At 39.7% G+C, this 24,568-nt stretch overlaps 1 protein-coding gene across 1 annotated transcript; it reads right to left on the bottom strand.

Moving 5' to 3' along the window:
- Positions 1-1,066: 1,066 nt before the first annotated feature.
- LOC311229673 (uncharacterized protein) lies at positions 1,067-23,261 on the bottom strand. The gene is made up of 16 exons (XM_084315748.1): positions 23,130-23,261; positions 22,762-22,964; positions 22,496-22,597; positions 19,000-19,095; positions 17,883-17,993; positions 17,259-17,382; positions 16,236-16,674; positions 14,823-14,975; positions 14,246-14,386; positions 12,882-12,925; positions 11,368-11,473; positions 9,504-9,547; positions 8,280-8,369; positions 6,420-8,170; positions 5,916-6,002; positions 1,067-3,219 (listed from the first exon to the last, which is right to left on the bottom strand). The coding sequence occupies exons 1-16, from the start codon at positions 23,179-23,181 to the stop codon at positions 2,413-2,415; spliced, it is 4,350 nt and encodes a 1,449-aa protein (XP_084171874.1). The 5' UTR covers positions 23,182-23,261; the 3' UTR covers positions 1,067-2,412.
- Between the last annotated feature and the right edge of the window lie 1,307 nt (positions 23,262-24,568).

Genomic DNA, 24,568 nt, shown 5'->3' with positions numbered 1-24,568 from the left:
GGAAGTATTTTGACATGTACATGGGCACCCCGGTCGTATAGTGTATCTTGTAGACCAGGCCCATTGCAAGTTGCTGTACTCTGTCGTCTACTCTAAGCCATCCTAGGTTGTCAAAGTGGGCAGGGGTGAGGTGGGTTCTGGGGTTCAGGTCAAGTAGTAGTCTGACCAGTTTGTTTTTGGATGTTTGTAATTTTGTTTTAAGCGCCTTTGAGGTGCTTTGGTACCATGAGGTGCACGCATAGTCATAGTACCCTTGAATGAGTGCTCCTGCCAGAGTCTTCAGGGTATTCTTGTTTACCAGAGAGGAGATCCGGTACAAGAATCTAGTTCGTTGGTTGACTTTTTTTATTACATTGGATGCCATTTTGTCACAGGAAAGATTTGCCTCTAGGATGGAACCCAGGTAGGTAATTTCGTCTTTCCTTGTGACAATATTGTCACCCACTGTGACTGAGAAGCCGTCGGTCTTGCTGAGTTTGTTATATGAACCGAAGAGAATGGACTCTGTTTTGCCCATGTGTAATGATAGTTTGTTATCAGCGAGCCATATGCAGATTTTGCCTAGTTCCGTGCTGAGGGTTTTTTCAACCTGCAACTTGTTCTTGTCAGAGACCAGCAGGGCTGAGTCGTCCGCAAACAGGAACAAGTTGCAGTCACAGGCTGACGACATGTCATTTGCATAAATTAGGAAGAGTAGCGGTCCTAGTATGCTTCCTTGTGGAACACCACAGTTCACTGTGAGGGGGGGGGATAGGGTACCGTTTACCTCCACCATCTGTTCTCTCCCCTCCAGGTAGGATTGTATCCAGCTCACTGATAACTATATCCGTTGGTTACTGATGTAGGCTACTGCCTCTGAAGAGGTATAACTATCTGTTGGTTACTGGTTAATTCAGTCTACTGCAACAACCATTTGCAGAGGGATGAATCAGTTAGTATTTGGATACATGTAGAATTTAGTATAAAATCACTTTAATGAGTATAAAACATTCGTTACTCTTAACAATAGAATGCAAATTGTATAATAAGAATAATCTTAGGAAAAGATTTATTTGCATGACAAAAAGAACATTCTGAGGTAAGGGTCAGTAGTAAGTATCTCATTGACTGTTAACATGCAGTGGGTAACCAGCTATTGGTCATACTCCAGTAGGCTTGTGTCGCCTGAAGACCCTATTTCCATAAATTTTACCATTATGAATGAATGAAAAGTTTATTTTTGAACATGTAATTCTCCATTTCCTCCAAACAAATCACGGTATCTTGTTCCGTCAAACCAAACAATCATAACAAATTAAAAAACATTAAAAAAAAACACCACCATCTACTATGTTACTATCCCTATACTACTACCTACCATGCTAATGTAAGTGTACGTGGTATTTTTCCTCTATAGCTTTGGCACATTTGAGTGATTCACTTGGGAGTGGATAGTAGTATAGACATAGCAGCATAGACGATGAGGTCATTATATATACACATTGCAGTGACCCAGTTCTGTAAAAGTAGTTGGCCCCTAGTTTAAATGTTCTGAATTATTATGATGTTAAAGACTGAATTACTTTGCTTACACATCCACCGCAATTGTGTGGCTTAAATAGTCAAGAACCGGGGTGACGTCAGTAACAATCGCAGATACTAACTGTATCCTCAACCAATGACATCCGTTACAGTAGAATATTAAACATCTAACCCTCCAGGTAAAAAAACGAAATAGAAGTAAAATGTACATAAAATCACACCTTCGTAGCTGGTGTGCATATTTTCTGTGAGTAAAATTCACATTAAGCATTTTCACACTGCACTGCATACATTGGACACTTTGCACTGTGATTGATGGGCCTGCAGATAGCCTTTTGTGAAATCCAACAAAATATTCATCTCTCATCTGGACTGGTCTCAGGTTGTTTCTTAAACTAAGGTTGACCCAACAAAGTTTGTCAGAAGAAAGTAACAGTTGTGATTTGAGGATCAAGAAAAGAGGGCAGGGTTTGAGGTAGGTCAATAGTATTAGTATGTTTTAAGGCAGTTGTGAAACGTTGTGTCCCCTGCTGGTCAGGTGGGTCTCAAAATGAGGGCAAAAGCTAAGTATCCTAACATCCTTATCAAAGTGAAAGGCATTTTGTGAACAGAATATACTGTACAAGTAATGCCATTTTATATACCAAACATTGTTAAATTTAACTTTTTGCCCTCATCCCTGTGACCCCCCTGCTGGGCACCTGGGGTTTCCTTCCTCTCATGAGAACATCTTTGACTTCAGGTGTTCAGCTGTGATTTTTGTGGATCAAGTAGTTTGGTGAGCACCCTCCCCCCCTTTGGTACATCTTTAGTCAAACTCCAGGGGTACAAGAACCACAGTCTCTTCTTCATCCACAGACAGGTCTGTATAGGTATTCATCTCTTTCTCCATCACAGACGGTATAAAGAGGTATCAACTTGCTGTAGTATGGTATCATACGGTTCCTCCGGTTCCTCCTCGTGGAAAATAACCACAGACTGGTCTGTAAAGGTATCAATCTCTATCACTGATTGGTCTGTAAAGGTATCAATCTCCATCACTGACTGGTCTGTAAAGGTATCAATCTCTATCACAGACTGGTCTGTAGAGGTATCGATCTCTATCACAGACTGGTCTGTAGAGGTATCGATCTCTATCATAGACAGGTCTGTAGAGGTATCGATCTCTTTCTCCATCATAGACAGGTCTGCAGAGGTATCAACTTGTCTCTGTGTGGTGGTATGAGGTTCCTCCTTGGGTACAAGAACCACAGTCTCTTCTGCAGAGGTATCAACTTGTCTCCGTGTGGCATCATGAGGTTCCTCCTTGGGTACAAGAACCACAGTCTCTTCTGCAGAGGTATCAACTTGTCTCCGTGTGGTGGTATGAGGTTCCTCCTTGGGTACAAGAACCACAGTCTCTTCTGCAGAGGTATCAACTTGTCTCTGTGTGGTGGTATGAGGTTCCTCCTTGGGTACAAGAACCACAGTCTCTTCTGCAGAGGTATCAACTTGTCTCCGTGTGGTGGTATGAGGTTCCTCCTTGGGTACAAGAACCACAGTCTCTTCTGCAGAGGTATCAACTTGTCTCCGTGTGGTGGTATGAGGTTCCTCCTTGGGTACAAGAACCACAGTCTCTTCTGCAGAGGTATCAACTTGTCTCCGTGTGCCATCATGAGGTTCTGGCACATTGTTATTTGCCGCTATCAGCAGGCTCAGCTGTTGAAGTACACAAGAAAACACAATAATGAGCAGGCCATTTATGTTAGGACCAATGCATTTTTCTTAATTTTGATGGTATAATGACATTTGGTTTTCCAGTACATACTAGTTAGCCACAAACCAATGCAAAGTCAACGGGGGTCGAGCTCACACACAAAAGTACATCAGTGAGCTGCAGTCTGCTTGTACACCCGGGGGCTTGACCCCACTGACTTTCAATTGTTTTGTGGCTAACTAGCTGTAGGTAGTATGAGGAACAGCATGTATTGTGCTAATAAAGGACTCCATCAATCAACATCGGTAAGTAAGCTGCTTTTCTGCCACATGATACCGACTCGATTCAACTTGACTACTTGTTTTTGGTAACAATAGTTGATTTTCCACTGCAGATGGTCATAGCGACGCCATGCCACACCCCCAAACTAATTTCATTGGTTGTCTACAGCTCTCTGACACTTGTTTAAGGCCTTAGTTAGTGATCCTAATATTGTTGTTGATATTCATGCATGACATCTCTTAGGTATATCAATATTGTGCCTACAGAAAAGGCTTAAGTTTGCAAGTTAAGTACCGTAAATCCTCTAATAGTAACCGGGTCTCAAATACAAGCCGGGTCTCTATTAATGGCCGGGTGCGCTCTTGAGCTAAGCAATTATAAGCCGGCCTCCTAATACAAGCCGGGTTACTAATATACTGAGCTGCATACTGATCTAGTTACTTGATTTCACTTTGAAAACGTTGAAATGACCAGTGACCACCTGTAATTGCACTGTTTACTATTTCATACAGTACTTGGTTTCAATAAATGAACCCAGTACATTTTACTGGGTTCAAACTGACACAAAATGTTGATTTATTCATTATGATCCGTTTGAAAATTTGAAATATAGGCCTCCCTCTTATACAGGCCTCCTCCTAATACAAGCCTGGTACCCGCTACAGTTGAAACAAATACAAGCCGGGGTTACTATTAGAGGAATTACGGTATTTAATGTTTGCTATTGCCCATTAGGCCACCATCTGTAGAATAGAGAGAGACATGCTTTCTGGCCAGAGCAGCAGTCTTATTTCGCCAAATAGGGAACATTAGAAATACTTAACTATACGTACAACCCTGCTTAGCTTACATAATGTTGTTGTAACATTGTGTAAGCTGTTGTTTCAGATTCACTGAAATAAATAAATCGTGTTTGTGCTAGGGCTGGGTGATTAATAGATTTTATCGATTCATTCATTTAAAAAAAAATTTAAAAATTCAAGAGTCATCTTTTATTTGACTAAAAGTGATGTTTGGTGAAAGTTAGATTTGCACTTTATTAATCCCAATTCATCTTTGTTTGATCAAGAGTAACCTTTTATATATATATATATATTATAATTATATATATTTTTTTTTAAGTGAAGATTTGTGAAAGTTAGGTTTGCACTTCAATCCCAATAGGGAAATTCATCTTGGTTTGTTTTCACTTGCTAGCTTGCTTGGAACCTCGACGGAGGCGATACCAAAAAAGAACAGGTAGGTACCATCCACAACTTTCCTGAGGGACAACCAAAAAAGGCGAGTTGAGTTGAGCCGATGCCATGCAGTGAAAAAGGGCTAGGGTTAGGCAGGGTTCGGCAGAACTATCACTTTAAGATTTGTTTGCATTCAGTTTGTCAATGCATTCACCAGTTTGCATTCAATGTCTCTTTAAACCAAGAGAAGGAAAGTATAATTTAAGGGGGTTATGTATTCTTAAAACATGTAAAAAAGTAAGAACTAATGTAAAAGCTAGATGTGTTTCAATTTTGGGAGTTAAACTATGGAATAGCCTTAGGGTTGAAGTTGTGTACTTTTCAGGGGAGATTTAAAAAAAGCCTTAAATAAAATAATTCAGGGGTACAGTTTTGAGTAAACAAACGTTTTAGATTTTTTTTAATAATATATCTTGCAGCATACCGTATTTTACTTTTTTTTTTATATTAAAAGATATTTAAGAATTGTAAAGGATAGGCAAAAATAAGCATGTGCTTCAGCCTATTCCTTTTTTCGATCATTAAGTTTGGATTTTGTGTGTGAGCTTACTTTGAATATGTACATTTGTGATTTTCTTTTCTTTTTGTAAGTCCACACAAGTGTGTTTATGATTTGTTGCAAACAAAGACAGAAAATAAACGATTCATGCATTCATTTGTTCATTCATTCAAGATAGAAATCAAGAGAGAGAACTATGGAATGTGTGAGAAATCTGGGAGTGCTTTTTTCCTGTCCTATACACAGTCTAACTTGTTGCCGAGTTTCCCCATGGGGCCTTAGGCGCAAAAGTTCGAGGAATAGCAACACAGTTTAGTCTTTTATATTCATGATAGAAATTATATATTTATTATTTATTTATTCATCACATTGAAACTGAAAAATTAACTCTGACTTAATCCACAGAAAAAAAAGTGTTCCAAGTAATATGCAAATATTAGCTAATTTGAGCATGTTAGAAATGTATAAAAGTCGTAAAAGAAAAGATTGTTTTATTTTGTATCAAAATTCAATGTGGAAAGTTTCATTCAGAAAGGATGAAAGTATTTTCTTTTTTCACTATTCAACTGAGGTACATCTCCTTAAGCCAGAAATCAAGAGAGAGAACCCTGGGATGTGTGGGGACACCTGGATGTAACAACAGGGGGCTGCTTCATGACTGGTGTAGGAACATGCTCACTGTGTTGGGCTGCAAGGTTAAGAAACCCACTCGCCGGATGAAGTACAATCCCATTTTCTCTCCCCACTGTAAAGGATCGTCTGTGGCCTGTTGAGATGAATATGTATTACAGCAAATGGTACTTCATTACACAGTCAGCAACTGATTTAAGCACAAATTAAAGTGATACAATTTTTTTTTAAACATGGCTTATCTGAAAATGCTTTTGTAGGATTATTGCCTTTTGGCTTGAAAGCACACCATAATGTATAAATTGTTCCTCCAATTTTCACAGAAGCAAATATCAAAATCTGTGTAGGAAAACAAAACATTTCTTTGAATAATAATATCCTTTATAATAATAGTACAATTATTACTGTTACCTATTATCATCATAATTAATAATAATAACAGAGTAAACTCAGAATGAAGTGGCATGGATTGTAAAAGATAAGGTGCATAACTCAACCCCGCCCCCCAAACATCATCGTGTGATCCCCCGGTGTCCCGAGATCTAATATTTACCTTAAAACATCCATTCAGTGAGGGCCGTTCCACTTCAGTATGTGGGATGTACTGGTCTGATGAAGGTTGTTGTTCGGTCGTGGTGTGGACGGTGTTTCCTCGCTCACCGGGCGACGCGCTCCTACATCCACTTGGCTTCTTTCGTCGTTTTTTGGAATCATGTGAACTGGTCAAATGTGCTGGTTTAGAGACCTTGTCGTGTGCATTACTGTAATGCCTCTCCAGGTGCCTTTGCATATCAAACTCACTGTCCTTGACAACCCCACATTGAGAGCATTGTTGCAGCTTTGACACGGATTGGTTTTTAGGCAGCAGAGAAGGTCTCTCCATGCTCCGTTTGTGGCTCATGTCCTGCAACTTCTTCGGCTCATCGGCCTGCAACTCTGGAGAAGGTCTTTTCTTGCTCCGTTTGTGACTCGTATCCTGCAACTCTGGAGAAGGTCTTTTCTTGCTCCGTTTGTGACTCGTATCCTGCAACTCTGGAGAAGGTCTTTTCTTGCTCCGTTTGTGACTCGTCTCCTGCAATTCTTCAGGTAACAGAGAAGGTCTCTTCTTTTTCTTTTTATCCCTGGTCTTTTTCTTTTTATCCCTGGTCTCATCCATCTTTTTAAGCAACAGAGAAGGTCTATTTTTCTTTTTATCCCTGGTCTCGTCCATCTTTTTAAGCAACAGAGAATGTTTCTTCTTGCTCCTTTTGGCGATGATCTCATCCACCAGAGAAGGTCTTTTCATGCTCTTTTTATCCATGGTCTCCTCTATCTTTTTAGGCAACAGAGAAGGTCTCTTGTTCTTTTTATCCTTGGTCTCATCCATCAGAGAAGATATCTTGCTCTCTCTGTGCTTTGTGTTGTGCACCTTTCCACCAACATTTCCCCCCAACATTACCCCTCCCAAACTCCTAGTCAGGCTGTGTCCCTGGTCAGCTTTAGTTTTCTTTTTCTCACCATGTCCTTCTGTCGATTCACTGTATCCTTCTGCTGTCGATTCACTGTATCCTTCTGCTGTCGATTCACTGTGTCCTTCTGCAGGGGATTGTGCCTCACCATAACTTTGAGCCCTACATTTCCGAGACCACCGTAAATGGTCTTGCAGATCCCAAACATGGACAAAAGTCATTGGGCAAGCTTTGCACTTTTCTTCCCCGTTATTCAGATGCTTAACTATGTGCCTATCTACGTTAAGCGGTCCTCCCACGACGCGACCACAAATGGGGCATCGGCTCATGTTCGAAATACAGTTCGCATTAGTCGCTATGTGATGTGTGAGATCCCGGTGCGTCTCGAAGGTACATTCACAACTAAAACACTTGAAAAGAGATTCTATGTGAAAGATTTTAAGATGCAAGATCAGAGCCATTCCACTGGAGAGCTCTGTGTAACACAAACGGCATTTCTGTTGTAGACGTTCAGGCATCTGCGAATGGTAGGTGTGATCCGATTCTGGTAAGCAGCAATCACCATCCTTATCCTTACCCTCTCCGTCTTCATCTCTGCCATCTGTCCCATCGCACCCAGACCGGACATGCTCGTCCAGTTCGCCAGAACTTCCAAATTCTCTGTTACACCAGGAGCACCGAAGACATCTGTGCATCTGCAAATGTTTCTTCAAGTCTAACTTGTTGACAAGAGTTTTCCCACACTGGGGGCAAGACGGGTGCCGTAGCCACATGTGGTACTGCAGTATCTCTTCCGCTCTGTAAAAGTTCGAGCAATAGCAACACTGTTTAGTTTGGACGGGGTTGGATGATGGTGCTGAGGAGAGCAAAAGTCAAATAGATTTAAAAAGTTACTACATTATAGTAAATTTTTAACAAACATCAACTCTGGTCATAGAAGTTAAAAGAGAGAAAGGTAAACTTACCATCTTTTCTGGTGTTTGGGAGAGCGGCTACAGGCATCTTCTGCAATGGTTGTTCAGTACACCTGGAATCTTCTATCCTGGTTTCACAGTCTTATAAAAATAATAATTCAACATTAATTTTGAAAACAAGTTCTCAGACAAGGACATTTAGTAACTATCTACCACATATATCTGCTGCATTGAAACTTTGAATGCTTTGATTATTAGTCATTACTACAAAAAGTGGCAATAGAGACAAACCTAATTAGGATTATGTTGAATTGTGAGATACAGGTGCATCCTTTTTCAACTGATAACAATTTTAGACCATTCATAAGCATTTTGGTTTTGAATGAATGATTTAATTTATATAGCACTTTTCTAGACACTCAAAGCACCCAACCTTGAGCTACGCAGGCTCAGTGGCTGCAGGCACACAACACACTACACAATGGCTGAAAGGCTCGGGAGACGAGGCTTAATATCCAATTAAGGGAAGGGATGATTAGGTGGCCATGATGTCAGAGACCTGATTGGTAATTTGACCAGGAACGTTGGGGGACCCCATACTCTTAGCAATAGACAGGTTTCGTCCCTGGCTTCTTTAACAACTGAATTCAGTTGGGTACCTCGGTCTCATCTGAAGGATGACATAACTGTATGGTGTGTCCCTATCACCATAGCAGGGGCATTGTTGCTGCCAAGTCCAGAGGACAGAGTGCTCCCTGCTGAACAACAACAACACTTTCAGTGGCCTGGCTGGGGCTCGAACCTGCAACCTTACGATCATGAGCACGGACCCCTACCCGTCACGTTGCCGGAAGGTTTTCAATGTCAACTACGGCTGAACAATATAGTGAATTCATATTGATATAACAATATGAAATAACACAATATCTATATCACAAAGACAGCAATATAACATATATTTAAATGTTTACATATTAATAAATAAGAGAAGGTGAGATTGAGAGGAGTGTGGGAGGTGCGCATGATCGTTGGAGCCATACGAACTAGGTCTGTGTAATACAAGATTGTCACCGATGGCACATCCAAAAGGAGACAGCATAATGCCATAGTGTTACACTTACATATTTCTACAATATTACTAGTTTTAAACTACATGAAGAAGAAATGTACATTCTTAAGACTAGACCCTAAAAATTATATTGCACAATATAGATATGATATTTTGTTCAGAACAAACGTCAGCTAATTATTCAAAGAACTTGAGGAAAATCTCACCAGAACTTTGCTCAGAAATTATGTAAAGGTCCTCTTCAACAGACCTGCCAAAGGATTTGAGTTATAACAGAAATGTGTTAATATACATAATATACTTTAGGATGAGGAAAAGGATTAGTAGAAAATATTATCAAAGAATGTGTGATATGAAAGAGAGACATCGAGAGGTTTTGTATCAGGTTTTTATTATCAATTACTAACGTCCTCGTATGAAACCCTCCAACTAGACTGTCTGGAGGAGGGATATACCAGACCTGGAAAGTGACTTTGATTGGCAAGGAGCATGGGCAAATGTCCGTCTTACATCAAGGAACCCGGACCATCAACAAATCAATCTTAACTATATTCACAGGACATACTTGACTCCTATAAGACTGAACAGAATGGGTCTTAAACAAGACTCAAAATGCTCCCAATGTACAAATGGAGACGAAGGGACATTTATGCACATGTATTGGGACTGCCCACCAGTTAAGGCATTCTGGAAAGATGTGACCCATCAATTATCAAAACTCGTATCTTGGAATATACCAGTACACCCCTCTGTATTATTATTGAATGATGTTTTTGAGTTTGCAGTAAATCCACAGCTAAAGAGATTGGTTTTATCGGGTATCACAGTAGCTAAAAAACTGATCGCATCACGCTGGTTTCAACCGGAAAAAATTTGCCGGAAGGTTTGGTTTCTTACATATCTCGATGTGATTTATCAAGAAATATCTACAGCAAGAATTCTGGGTCTCAACGAATCCAAAATGTCAATGTGGTTAGAAGTGGTGGAGAGAATAAAAGCTAGCTTATAATGGTAGTGTCTGGTTAGGAGTGAGGGATAATGGAGGTACTATCCAAGGAGGGGTCCGGGAGGGGGGGGTTCGAGCTGGAACATATGTGTGTAGGGTTTTAGATAATAGGTATTAGGGGTATATCCTGTATAAGGCATTGGTATAATTGGTAATTTCGTTAGATATACACTGTATACGGTAAAATATTATTATAGACTTTTTTTTGTTTTCTGTTTCTGTACTTGCATGTAATTTTAGCCACCTTAATTGTTAGTTTCATTATGCATTGTGTGTTGAGTACTGACTTTTAATAATTTTTGTTTTGCAATAATATTGTGATTTAAGGATCCTTGAGACTGAAGGATTTGGGTAGCGTTTTCTTAGAAGATAAAACCATTAAGACAAAATTCTTCTCTTCAGATGTTTGTTGGTATGATCAAAATGAAGAGTGCTGCATACCTGTCAAATAGATATAGGCTATGCATAGAAATACTGCCTTTAGATTATGTATAAAAAAATATTTGGTCCCCTATTTCCTATGTACCAATGTTGTCGATTCGGTAGAGTCCTTTCTCAGCACAATCCATGCTGTTCTTCATACTGGATACCCACGGCTCTGACTACTTGCCACAAAACTAATGCAAAGTCAATGGGGCCATGCGCCAGTCTGTACAAGCACAGAAATAAACTGTGAAACCTACTCCACAGTGAGTACACCCAGTGTAGGTTTCAGCATTTACTTCAGGATTTGTACACAGTGGAGTCTGGACTCTACCAAGTAGGACACAAGGCTAGGTTTCCAAAATTCTGAACTTATGTTGTGTGAACATTCAGTTAAAAGATGACAGTAGAAGTTCTTCCGAGTTCATTGGATGATAATTCTGAGTGATTTGGATCAACTGCAAATACATGGACAAATCTCAAACCCTGCCCTCTATTCTTGATCCTCCAATCACAACTGTTGCTTCCCTGTTGACAATGGGAAGCAATAGTTGTGATTGGAACATCAAGAAAAGAGGAAAGAGCTTGAGATAGATAAATTAACAGAATAGACACCAATATGCCAAACAAAGTCTACTTACTCCGTTTCTGACGAGGCCTGTGTTTCTGAGGAGGCCTGTATGCAGATGATGGGATGTTGTTTTTTGTCCAGGTGCTGTGTCTGCATGTGCTGCTGCAGTATCTCTTCTTCTGGATGAAAGTACGGGCGATGGAGACACGTTTTCATTTGGATGGGATTAGATGATGGTGCGGAGAGAAAAAATTAAAATAAATTAAAATAAAGTGACTAATAACAGTCCTTGCTACAAGAAATTCATAGTCAAGGAATTTTTCAATTAATCAATTAGGTGATTTAATCAACAAACCTGTAAAATTGTGTCTCGCCCATGCAATCATTGGGAAACCAAATGGATGAGGTCATGTAGGACGCACTAGTAAGTAAGTAAGTAAGTAAACATATGTATAGAGCACATTTGTATTTATAGAGCAGATTTATATTAGTACCTTTCAATAATGGTTTCAACTTGACAATATGAACCTTCAACAGAAAATTTGGCAAAACATATGATTTGGGCAGTGTGTTTATTTGCTCATAAAAATACTATATAACAATTCAATAAATACAACATTAATACATTACAAATAAACATATTGATATTGAATCTAAAACTATGTTTGAACCCTGTAGCACTTTGGGATCCTAGTGAACGAAAAGTGCACTACAAATACCATTTATTATTATTATCTTGTGAGAGGGCTAGAAGAACACAGGTTCCTCGAGGCACTCCAGTTATTCCCTGGACAGTTTCATTCCATATACATGGATTTATTCAATTCCACCACTGGCACACCTGGTTCAGCTAATAAACACCTCAATACGTTGAACAAGGTGTGCTGGTGGTGGAATTTAATATATCCAGAATGTGGAATGAAACTGTACATGGAATAACTGGGGTGCCTCAAGGGAATGTTTGGCGAACCAAACCCGTGTTCTTCTAGCCCTCTCACACATTCTTTTTGGAAGCACAAGAAATAATTGTCAATTTTTATTGTATTAATGTTTATTTGTATTGATCAATTCTATTATATAGTGTTTTTCTGAGCAAATAAATACTTACCGTCAAGATCAGTGGTTCTTAACCAGGGTTCTGGGACCCACAGGGGTCCTTGAGGGGGTTCCAGGGGGTCCCCAACTAAATTAAGAATAGTTTATTTTCACTATTCATCGACTAGAATGACCCCAATGAGGAAATGTATAATTACTATTTCAGTCTCTCCACTATTATCTCCCTACAAAATAAATCACACCTAACACAAATCTGCTTAAATTATATCAATTTGGGGGTCCTCAACACAAAAATGGTTGAGAACCACTTGTCTAGATAAATGCAAAAAGACATTTGCAAAGTACTGTATCCCAATCGTTATATATCACAATTGTTATATAATCACAATCATTAGATATCACAATTGTTGTGTATCACAATCATTATGTATCACAATCACAATATCTGCTAAAATTATTGAAATATATTTTGTTCAAATTGTTCAGGACTATTGTCAGCTAATTTTGAGAATTTGAGGAAAATCTCACCAGAACCTTCCTCGGGCCTTGTGTAAATGTCCTCTGCACCAGACCTGCCAAAAGATTGAGTTACAGAAACATGTTCATATAAATACATTGGAGTTTGAAGATGAGGAAAAGGATTCAAAAACATTCTCCAAGAATGTATGATATCAACCGACTTTCCATCACGATTTAAGGATCCATGAGATGAAGAATGATAATATGACTGTTTTCAGTCTTCATTATGTTGTCAACATTCATTGTTGAAGACAGTAGAAGTTCTTTAGATGTATCACATGCACGATGGCGGCTATGTGGTGTAGTGGGCAAGGCACTCGCCACCAATGTGGAGACGCTGGGTTCGCGTGTTCGAATCCAGCTCTCCACATTGTTTTCAGTTTGGCTGGTCGTCCGTACTAATACAATTGGCAGTATTAGAGGGTGGGAAACTGATGGGTGGGGATCGGGCGTTGTGGACAGCGACTCCTACAGGTCGGTTGGTGCGCCTGCGCAGTAGAATCAGGAAGTGTCGGGGGCAGCGTGAGCCTCCCACGCGTTACTCCTCGCCACTGAGCGATCGAGCTGCGCAGGTGAAAAGATGCGACTGCTGTTACCTCAAGTACCGGACGGGACTTGTGCTATGTATGACTTAGTCCACATTGCAGCCGGCTTGTGGGAGGCAAGAAACAGCGTTCGTGACAGGGGAGGGTTGAATTGGATGATACGAAATTGGGATGGGAGAAAATATAGAAAATGGGAGAAAAAGTGGATAAAAAAAAAAGAAAATATGTATCACATACACACTGCAAGTAATTTGGATTAACTTAATAACTTCAAAGTTCATAGACTTATATAGGGCTGTCTTAAATACTTCGACGCTTCGTTCGATGGACATGGGATTCGAATATGAAAATAAAATTTGAATATATAAAAAAGAAAAAGATTAAATAAATGTATCAACCCTGCCTCTTAATTACAACAAGCAATGCCGTTTGTTATTTAAGATGAGGTCGGACTCGGCACTGACAGATTTGTGTTCATTGTGCTGCTTTTATAAAGCCTCAAATGACGGCTTACAATATTTCATGAAAGCAAAGTGTTTCATTTGTCTAAGATTTAAAAAGGTTTAAACTTTACATCACTGACAAAGTTGAACAAAGTGCTGTACAAGTCCCACAACATATTAAAAAAATAAATAAATAAATGTATTTATAATATATATATATATTTTTTTATCTCGAAGCTTCGAATTAAAATCGAATCTCTGCCCCGAAGCTTCGAATTCCAAAAAAAAATTGAAGGTCAGCCCTAGACTTATATATATATATGGTTCTTTGTCTGAAAGGTTCAATTAAAGCAATAGGCTCCAATGTCAAACAAAGTATACATACTCATTTTCTGATGAGTCCTGTATGCAGACGATGGCCTCCTCATTTTTTGAGGCAGGGTCAGGATGTGGTCTTTTCCGTTTTCTGTGTCTCCGTAATCCAGTTTTCCAGCTTTTCTTGGTCTTCAGATTTCCCTTTGTTATACTTGTGTATACAAGTGTGAAAACACAGTCAAGTTCAGTGTTTCCCATATATTCTTAGCTTATTTGTGGTGATGGCAGGCCAACACACATGGCAGTAATGTAGTCCCACATATATAACACAAGTAGTCCCATATATTGTGGGAAATGTATTTGTGGTAGGTTTATCATGGTGGGCCACCACAAATAAAACAATGTAAAACATGTTTTTAGGGCTGGAGGTGAAGAAAAGACTGTGTGATATTACTGTTGGCAACTTTTAATTTATTGTATGGTGAAAGAAAGAAAGAAAGAAAGAAAGAAAGAAAGAAAGAAAGAAAGAAAGAAAGAAAGAAAGAAAGAAAGAAAGAAAGAAAGAAAGAAAGAAATATACTATACTCACTTAGAGTCATGGTTAGGTAATATACTCACTTAGAGTCATGGTTAGGTAATATACTCACTTAGAATCATAGTTAGGTAATATCTCTCTCTTTGTTTCCTTTTCCTCTCTTGGACTTTCCTCTGCCCTGCTGTGCTCTCCTCCGATACTTGCTGATACTTCTTCAGTCAGAAGACTTCCATTCCTCAGGGTTTGGAGTGGCAGAGGTGATGACCTATCGCACACAATTAGAATACCACTGAATTTCAGCATTATATATATACTGTATACAATATACAGGTATATACACGCATATAATACCTAATATTATTTATATATACATATATATATATATATATATATATATATATATATACACAGCACACACACATGTATAGTATATATATATAGTTTATGCTTTACATGTATATACATATAATAATACCGGTAAACATGTTTCTTCCTAGACCCTAGAGAAGTTCACTCCGTCATTACCTCTCTCAAATACAGAAAAAAGGAGAATAGTTGTCTCCTAATAAATCTCCCATCTTTAAAACTGAGTTTAAAAACATGCAGCCATTGTAATCATACTCCTATCTTCCAAGGAGGAGAGACAGAGAGAGAGGACACACCACGCAGACAGAGAGAGGACACAAGCAGAGACAGAGAGAGAGGACACACCACGCAGAGACAGAGAGAGAGGACACAAGCAGAGACGGAGAGAGGACATGCACAGAGACGGAGAGAGGACACATGCGGCCGAAGTTGGCTGCCAACAACTTTGTCTGGAAAAATCACTAAAGTCCAAACAACACTTGAATTGTCCAAAATAGTAGTCCTTTGCTAAAGACACTGAAAACTGGCAGAATCTGATGCAAAATGTTTATTCAAAAAGGTCCACAACAAATAAAGTCAGAGAACCTCCATCATTCAACTCACTAATTGTCTCTTACTTTTATAGCTTTAATAAGACTACCTCTAAACTTTGATACTTCCCTATTTTTTTTTTATGAACCTATCGTACTTAAATGGTATGAAATAATGGTATTTTGTGCCAGGCTATCCTTCATCATAAAAGTCAGTTTGTGGTTGCTCTGAAGTTCAAGTTGTTTGGGAGTATGTCGATACAGTGAATGAGAGAAAGAGGGACAAAGAGAGAGTTTGTGGGGCCGTCTGGAGTTCAAGTTATTTTAACCGTGTTTGCTAGGCGGTGCCTGGTTTCTTTAATCTTATTCCTGCCTCATATTTCATTGGCACCCTTTTAACTTGCCTTCTTTAAAATATGGTTTTAATATATGGAATAGCAGGAAGACTTTTTAACATAGGTTTGCACAACATCCTGTTTCTATCTTTTACAGTGAATGTAATTAATTACATAAAAAGATAAAGACGCTTCCTCCCAACTGTACCAAAAATATGGTGTACCACAAGGTTTTCCCACCCAGCTGTTGGGCCATTGTCACCAGTGGTGTGCCCCCTAATTCACAATGCTTACTTGGTTTCTGAAGAGTCTGTGGACACGTTATTCTCCCCCGGTAACAGCAGGCCTGTGGCGTCTTCTCTCCTGGACAGCAATTTCAACCCACTGCGGGTTTTGGGACAGAAAACTGGTGTTTTTTTGGGATGTTTGACCGCAGGCTTCCGTGACAGAGTAACCTCCTCCTCTTCAAGATATTCCACCTCCACCTCCACCTCCACCTCCACCTCCACCGAGCTGATGATGGGTCTCTTGGGTGGGACCTCCCAATCCGGCACCAAGACCCACCTACCGGGATGGCTCTCTATGTACATGACCCCCATCGCAGGTTCTGTTGCTTCTTCTTCTTCTTCTTCTGAGGAGGAGAGGGGACATCCCTCTGGGACAACACTTTTCTTCATCCATGTGACGGGGGACAGTGCTGAGAATATGCCCGGATCACTACAAGATGCTTGCACTACAGAAATAAGAAGAAAAGAGAGACATTTGGTAATGTATACTGTACATGTGTATGTCCACCTGTGAAGCTCTCAATGGTTGCATTTGGGACCACACAGACTAGGGGTGGGGGAAAGAAATAGATTCAGCAATATATTGAAAGATTTTATCGATACAATGATATCAAGTATTGAGATGAAAAAAGAAAAGGGGCGTAATACCATTTTACTGCAGTAAAGATTATTGGAATGAGGTGAATAGACGGAAATGTTATTTTATTAGATTAAACAATTATGTATATACAGTATATATTGTGTGTGCATTGAAATGTCTGTAAAGTCTCGACGACATTGAAAATGAGGGTGACCTCAATAAAGGTTTGAATGAATGAATGAATACTTATTGCAGATGGTAACATGTTTTTCATTGGGTACATAATTTATAGTTAATAATAATTGGAAAGGAATCCCAAACTGAGCATGACATAACATTTCATGTTCAGTGGTGTTTATCATCAGTATAGAATAAAGCCAATGAAACATTAGATTTGGCACTACCCTGGAAAATATGAAGAACGAAGGCACAGCTCAATACTTCACCTACCTTTATAGTTGGCACTCGGTCTCGTTTTATGATATTCAAGGAGTTCTTTCAGTGGTTCAGGATGAGCTACAGACTTGACACATTCTTCTAGGACAGCAGGGCTAAGACTGAACCAAAACACAACCTACAAGAAGAAATTAGTTTTAATTTACACCAGGGCTGTCAAATGGTTCAAATATCTTAACGTGTTAATCACATGATAGGTGATCATATAAAAAATGATGTAGCAAAATGATGTAGATAAATACATGGCCAAATTAGTGAACAAACAAACAAAGAAATAAATTGCAAATACAAAAAAGAGACACTAACAAAGACACCAACCAGTCTTTAACCTCTGCTTTGGACTGTCTTGAAATACATGTTTTCAAAAGGACGTTAGACGTATAGTGTTCTGACAGCAGTTGATTTCGACACATGTAAAATCACCATCATTTCAGATAGTTTAGGCTAATCAGTTTTAACGTTACGTTATAGCAACTCTATACCAGAAATGTAATAGATGGCTTGTAATAGATGTGTTATTTCAGAAAGTCTATAAATAAGGTTTTCAAGGGCTGTTTCTCAGCTCTCTTTTTGTGTCTTGCTTGCTTATAATGTGCAGAAGATCTCTGGGGTTAGTACCTCTCTGAGGTCGGGGACTGGGATGAGCTTCTCCAACCTGGACAGGAACCTCCACAGAAGAGCCTCCAGCGCCTGGTCATACTGAGCACCAAAGTCCTTAGGGAACACCTCCTGTTGGACGAGACAGCCCATATGGAAAACATCAATACAAATCTTACAGGACTTTGATATGGTCTAAATCCTCATGGCTTATAGGATTCTTTAGAGAATCTGACATATTAGATTAGATTCAAATGTATTGTCATTATACAGCAGAAGTACAGTACAACGAAAATAAGTTTGTCATCCAACCAGAGTGCAAATGTAACAGTAAAGTGCAACAGCAATATACAATGTACAGGTGATTAAACTGGGTACAAAATATACAAATCAGTACTACTGAGTGTAGTGCTAATCAGATGTATGCGAGATATATAGAGATATAACTACTATATAGTTATTCATATTTATTATTGTTATATTGTAGAAATGTGTGCATTGAAATGTCTGTAAAGTCTCAACGACATTGAAAATGAGGGTGACCTCAATTGTAATCTCAAGAATAAATAAAGGTTGATGATGATATGGCTGGGCAACTTAATATGACATAATAGCATAAAACATGGAAGAAGCTATATGTTTCTTATAAAACCTTCTGAAGGGGGCGCCCAAGTGGCGAACCACGTAACATGCTGCGTCGCGGCACGGCCGACCTGGGTTCGATTCCCGAACCCGGCGTTCTATGCCGAATGTCTTCCCCTGCTCTGTCTCCCATTTCCTCCTCTCCCTCTATCTCTACCGGACTGCCCGGTAGTAAAACACAATAAAAATCTACAAAAACACATAATTTTTTTTTTTATTAAAACATTTAAAAACGTCTGAAGGCAGAAACTACATGTTATAAAACTTGATATACGTTTCATATATATCAAAATTTTCCGTATGGAGAATAGGACATGGACAACATCTCAAATGAGAGTAAATGTCTGCTACCAAATGTTACAGCTAACGCAAGATGTCTTTGATTAACAGTCGCTTCCGCTAATTGCAACATTTGGTAGATGACATTATCTCTAACTTTTGATAGCTAATGTTAGCACTAATAAAAAAAGAAATTTAGGAAAAAAAGCTGACAAACCTGGAAGAAGACTTCCTTCTCTTTTGAGTCGACAAGGAGGGTTTCAACCATCTTACAGAAATGTGTCACCGTTGCCTCCACCTTTGGATCTGAAATCTACAGCAAGGAACAGTAGACTTTATAATTCAAATTGTTTTAAACTTAGACCCAACTTAGATCAGTTAACATCATGCTGATCGAGTCCAAAACTATTTTTTTTAATCTATTTTTTATCCCCCTCTTTTTCCGTATTTTTCTCCCATCCCAATTTAGTCGTAATGCCAATTCCCTTCCTGGTCGTTGCGTGCATTTTCCCCCCACTTGCCGGCCTAGGGAGGGTTGATAGATACTATCACATGTCTCCTCCAATACATGTGGAGTCAGCCAGCCACTTCTTTTCACCTGACAGCGAGGACTCTCACTGGGGGAGTGTAACGCATGGGAGGATCACACTACCTCCCCCAGATTCTTTCCCTGCTGAACATGCGCCCTGACCGACCAGTAGGAGTCGCTGTTTACAACGACCAGGATACACACCCCACCGGCTTCCCACCCGCTAACACTGCCAATTGTGTTAGTATGGACGACCAACCAAGCCGGAGGTACCGCTGACAGTTGGATTCGATACCAGAGTCTCTGTGGTGGTAGGCATGCGCTTAGTCCGCTGCGCTACCCAGCCGCCCAAGTCCAAAACTCTTGAGTGAGTTTTGTGTTTTTCTTGACGTCTGAGCTGGGGCAGCTCTGCCAGGTGTATTTCAAACCACCAGAACAACTGGCAAGTGGCAACAGACAGAGAATGGTAACAAAAACATAAAGGATCCTTTCAGAGTCACTTCAGTGATAAAACCAGACATATTTAGCTGCTTTTAACCCGTTAACATTCGGGGGGCAATAGTTGGCTAGTCTTAACTTCCTCACTGATTTCCCCCACCACACGCCTGTGGCAGATACACACTACTCCATTTACTCCAGAGACTGAACTTTGTTGATTATACTCATATCCATATTTTTCTACTGCCTATATTGCCTACATCTGTCATATACTGTATATAGATAGTTGTCCTTTTTCATATCGAGAATCTAATTGAATCGTGAACCCAATATTGTTTATTGTATCGAATCATGAGCGGAGTGAATCGTCACACCTAGTTAAACTAGCTTCGTCTGTGGTTCACACAGGCCCATTACCTTGAAAGTCTTCTAATATTGCCTTATCTTTTTGATAAGGCAAGGGATTTTCAAGTGGCAGTTAAAAAAAGGGAAGAAATCACTAGCCAAAACGAATCCACCTGTAAAATGTTACTTTAACTCTCACCCCAAATGCACCGAAAAGGACTTGAAAAGGGCTTCGCGTTTTTTGTTGTTTTTTTCTCTCAAAATTATGAGAACACAGACAATCTTGGTTGAAATAGATTGGTATGATATAGGAAAATCAGGTCTCTTGAAAACAACCAAGATTATTCTGAAAGAATTTTTAAACTAGAACATAATACTGCAGTCACTGCAATGAAAACCAAAGACATGTAAGTCAGGCTACATCAGATATACAGTGGGGAAAATAAGTATTGAACACATCAACATTTTGCCCAGTAAATGTATTTCCAATGAGCGTATTCAAGCGAAATTTGTACCAGACTTTGGTATTAACTAAAGAAATCCAGACAAGAAATCTAAACATTAAGGTTGATATGTAAATAAAGTTATGTGTATTAAAGTGGAATGAAACAGGAAAAAAGTATTGGAAAAAGCAGTACACCACAACGAAAACCACAAAAACAAAAACAGCAAGGAAAGGCAAGGAACTAGTTGAAAACCAAAACTAATAGAAGGCAACTCTACCTCCTATCTGTGCTAATAATGTCAACTGGGTTAGAATATATTGATGGGTTATAAAAGTATATATTTTTTTAATATGCCACACAATAAACACCCAATAATGGGTAAAAGCAAAGAGCTCTCAAGACCTTCACAAACAGATTGTTGCAAGTCATGAAAATAAAATTAGCTAAAGACGTATTTCACAACTTCTGAATCTTCCAGTAAGCACCATTATCCATGAGTGGAAGCAACATCACTCCATCATCAACCGCCACAGCCACACACAGGTGCTCCTGCTCCTTGCAAAATTTCTGATAAGGGAGTCAGAAGGATACTTAGAAGAGTAGCCAAAGAGCCACATGGACCACTAGGAAAGATCTCCAGAAAGACTTGGAGGCAGCAGGTACAACTGTGACAGAAAGGACAATATCCACCGCCATGGTCTATGTAGTATGTACACGCTCAGCCCGCAAGACTCCACTACTGAAAAAAATACATGCTGAAGCTTGTTTAAAGTTTGCCAAACAACATTTGGACAAGCCAGTGAACTACTGGGAGCTTGTACTCTGGTCAGATGAGACCAACATTTTTCAGTTAGTGTGTTCAATACTTTTTTCCTACGTCATTCCACTTTACACATAGGACACATTACACATAGGACTTTAACACATTGGTTGCCAACAACGAGATTTCAACGAGGTTGCCAATAACGAGATTTCTCGTTATTTAATCATTATTTCTTTTATTAGCGATATCCATTCATTTTTCATTCGTCCAGCCTGACGTTATCATTGGGAATGGCTCTGAGCTCGAAAAGGGCAAATACCGCCCCCTATCGTCTCCCGGATGGTAATGCACATCATTGGATTGGATTGAGTGAAAAGGGTCCAGGGTTTTCCCATCTCTGGCAAGCAGTGTCTGTTACCAGATTCACTGGCGAGGCTCGGAGCAGCTTTCGATTATGCGTTTCGGACTATAACGTATATATAACGACTATAATGGCGATCAGGAATTGGATTCATCTTTTTGCAGAACATCTGATCTGAGGTAAGGAATCTATGTTACCAGTTTTGGGTTAATCAGAGTTGTTTTTCACAGCGTTTAAAATGTGTGTGTGTGGCGTTAGGCGTGGCACGAATAAAAGATTTTTCAGCCCACTTTTGTATCGTGCATAAGCACACAAATACTCTCGATAATCTAGCGTTTATTTTAAAACGATTCATAAATCAGCCAGAAAATGACAACGTGTTGTGTACTCCAGTAAATGGCTATTATCGCGGATTTCCCTGGAATTCTCCAAAATCTCCAAAACTATACTCGTATTCAAAACGGTATAAAACGGAAAAAAAAGTACTGATGAAAAAACAATCCGTTTCGTACATGTTGACTGCAAGCAAGTCATTGATAAGCGACGGGTGTATTAGACACATCATTTAGCCATAATTTAAGATATAGTTTAATCGCTCACAAATGTGCTCGTCCTCCCATTGATTAACGTGCTGGCATCCAAGCGATAAATAGTCATATCCGGCTGGCAACCAATGTGTTAATGTTTAGATTTTGTGTCTGGATTTCCTGAGTTAATACCAAAGTCTGGTGAAGATTTCACTTGAATGGCCACATTGGAAATACATTTACAGGACAAAATGCTCATGTGTTCAATACTTATTTCCCCCATTGTATCTAGATTCAGTCTCACCTCTCCACTGAGACTGGAGATACAGTTGCTGATGCGGGCCAAGTGTGGCTGGATGACTTCAGGACTGGCCAGATGATCACAGCGACACAACTCCAGAATCAGCTGTCAAGTCAATACACAGCCATAGAATGTCTTGATACACAGCCATATAATTTCTTAATATACAGCCATAGAATTTCTCAATACGGCCATCGGCTGCGCTGCTCTCTAAATATCAGTATATCAGCCATTGAAAAGCCCATATTGGTGGATCACTAGCGTGTTACCTGTGCTCGTAGTCCCATGATGAGCTGAACCTTCTCTCTGAAGCTCAGAAGCTGAGGGACGATCTCCAACACTGTGGCCACAAACTCCTCCACCAGACCATAATCCATGACCGTGCGACTCTCCACAACCTGCCACAGAGCTGCACTCACCAGACGCAGAGGAGGCACAAAGAGACGAAGAGAGGACAGGGGAAGAGGATGACCTGAAACACAGAGACGTGTGAAGACATTCTCCATGTAAATAGCATGTAAAACGCATGTTCTCTTCCTTGGGTTTGAAGTGGTGATTGCTTTGTCTGTCACCTTGTAGGCAAAACTCTGCTTCCGCGGCCAAAAATACATGTGCATCTTCTGAGTTTAAATCATACCATCCTGTGCTGCAGCTTCATCCACATGTGATCTCTGTGCAGCTTCATCCATCTCTGATTTCTGGCCCACTAGATCCCGAGGTGACGCTTCGTCCAGCTCTAGCCTCTCTCCGGCAACATTCTGTGGTTCCGCTTCATCTTCAGTGTTGTTCCATGCGAGACCTTCCTCTGTCTTTATTGTCTGGTTAAACTGCTCAGTGTGCATTGCTTCAGTGTCTGTGTGCCCAGGATGACATTGTACCATTTCATAGGCTGGTTGGCCTAAAAAAAAAAACAGAGTTAGTTATGTAGCCATGCAGCTGGTTAGCTGTGCAAAGTTATCCGTGTATCAACAACAACCTAGCATGATGCTGGAATTTATTCAGCGCCACTGCTGGGTTGTTTGCACACCCGGCCTTCTCTGTTGACCTGGTGTACTTTAGTTTAGAGTATATCCGTGGTCGATTACCTTGCTATTAAATTACTACTATCTTTTCATTGTTGCGGAGTAAGCATGTTTTCATATGATGCCGCATTGTAATCTGGGTTGGTTGTTGGTCACACCATGCAACTGAGAAGGATTTCTTTATATAAAGCTGTAATGTTATTCATCTCTCAGCAGGGACATGCAGAGATTACTGCAGTGCCATGGGTTTAGGTGAAACAATGACACACCATCATAGATGCAAAGCACATTTCCTGTACAGTATGATATGTTGGATTTGACAGACAATTTTCTTAGCTGTGGTGCTGGTGGTATTGTAACAGATTGTGTCTTTAACTCTGTACCATTAACACTTTTTAGTGCCAGCCACGGCATAATTCGTTATTTCATGCCAACCGTTGAGTGCCAGAAACGAGATATGCCGTTTTTTTAATCGTTATTTTTTTATTAGCGATTTCCATTCATATTTCATCAATCTAGCCTCACGTTACCACTGGCACTCTCTCTGAGCTCGAATTGGGAAAATACCGCCCCTATCGTCTCTCCGGATGGTACTGCACCCCATTGGATTGGACTGAATGAAACGCATGGGGAAAAAAAGAGTCCGGATTCCACATTTTACTTGTCAGGCAAGTAACCGGAGACGATCCCAGTCATCGCCCACCATCAGAACAGCGTGGAATATTTCGACCACCCAGCGTTTGATCAATAAACGCAATCGATATTTGGAATGGCGATCAGGAATTGGAATAATAGATAGAATAGAAAACTTTATTGCCATTTCAACAGATGTTGAATACAGTACAGACAAAACATACAATATAAAAAAAACAATACATGCAATACAATCCCCACAATAAAAGTTTTACACAAACAATTAAAAAGAAAAAAATGCTACAGTACCTCAAATAAATTGCTCAGTGTTCCAGTTTAAAGTGCATATTGCCTTAAAGTGCATGTCGGCTGGCGCTAGCCCTTGTGGTGCAAAGTGCCTGTACATTTGTACTTGAGTTCA

The sequence above is a fragment of the Notolepis coatsorum genome (genome assembly GCF_963971535.1).
Source record: "Notolepis coatsorum genome assembly, chromosome: 6".
Classification (NCBI taxonomy): Eukaryota; Metazoa; Chordata; class Actinopteri; order Aulopiformes; family Paralepididae; genus Notolepis; species Notolepis coatsorum.
This window is presented reverse-complemented; position numbering and strand designations above follow the sequence as displayed.

Bases quoted from the DNA above. Each gene is read 5' to 3' on its own strand.
- LOC311229673 (XM_084315748.1), bottom strand. From the start codon at position 23,181: ATGGATGAAGCTGCACAGAGATCACATGTGGATGAAGCTGCAGCACAG. The intron at 19,096-22,495 runs GTGAGACTGAAT...TCCTTGCTGTAG, and splicing joins TCTCCAGTCTCAGTGGAGAG to ATTTCAGATCCAAAGGTGGA. The intron at 9,548-11,367 runs GTAAGTAGACTT...ATCCTTTGGCAG, and splicing joins CAGGCCTCGTCAGAAACGGA to GTCTGTTGAAGAGGACCTTT.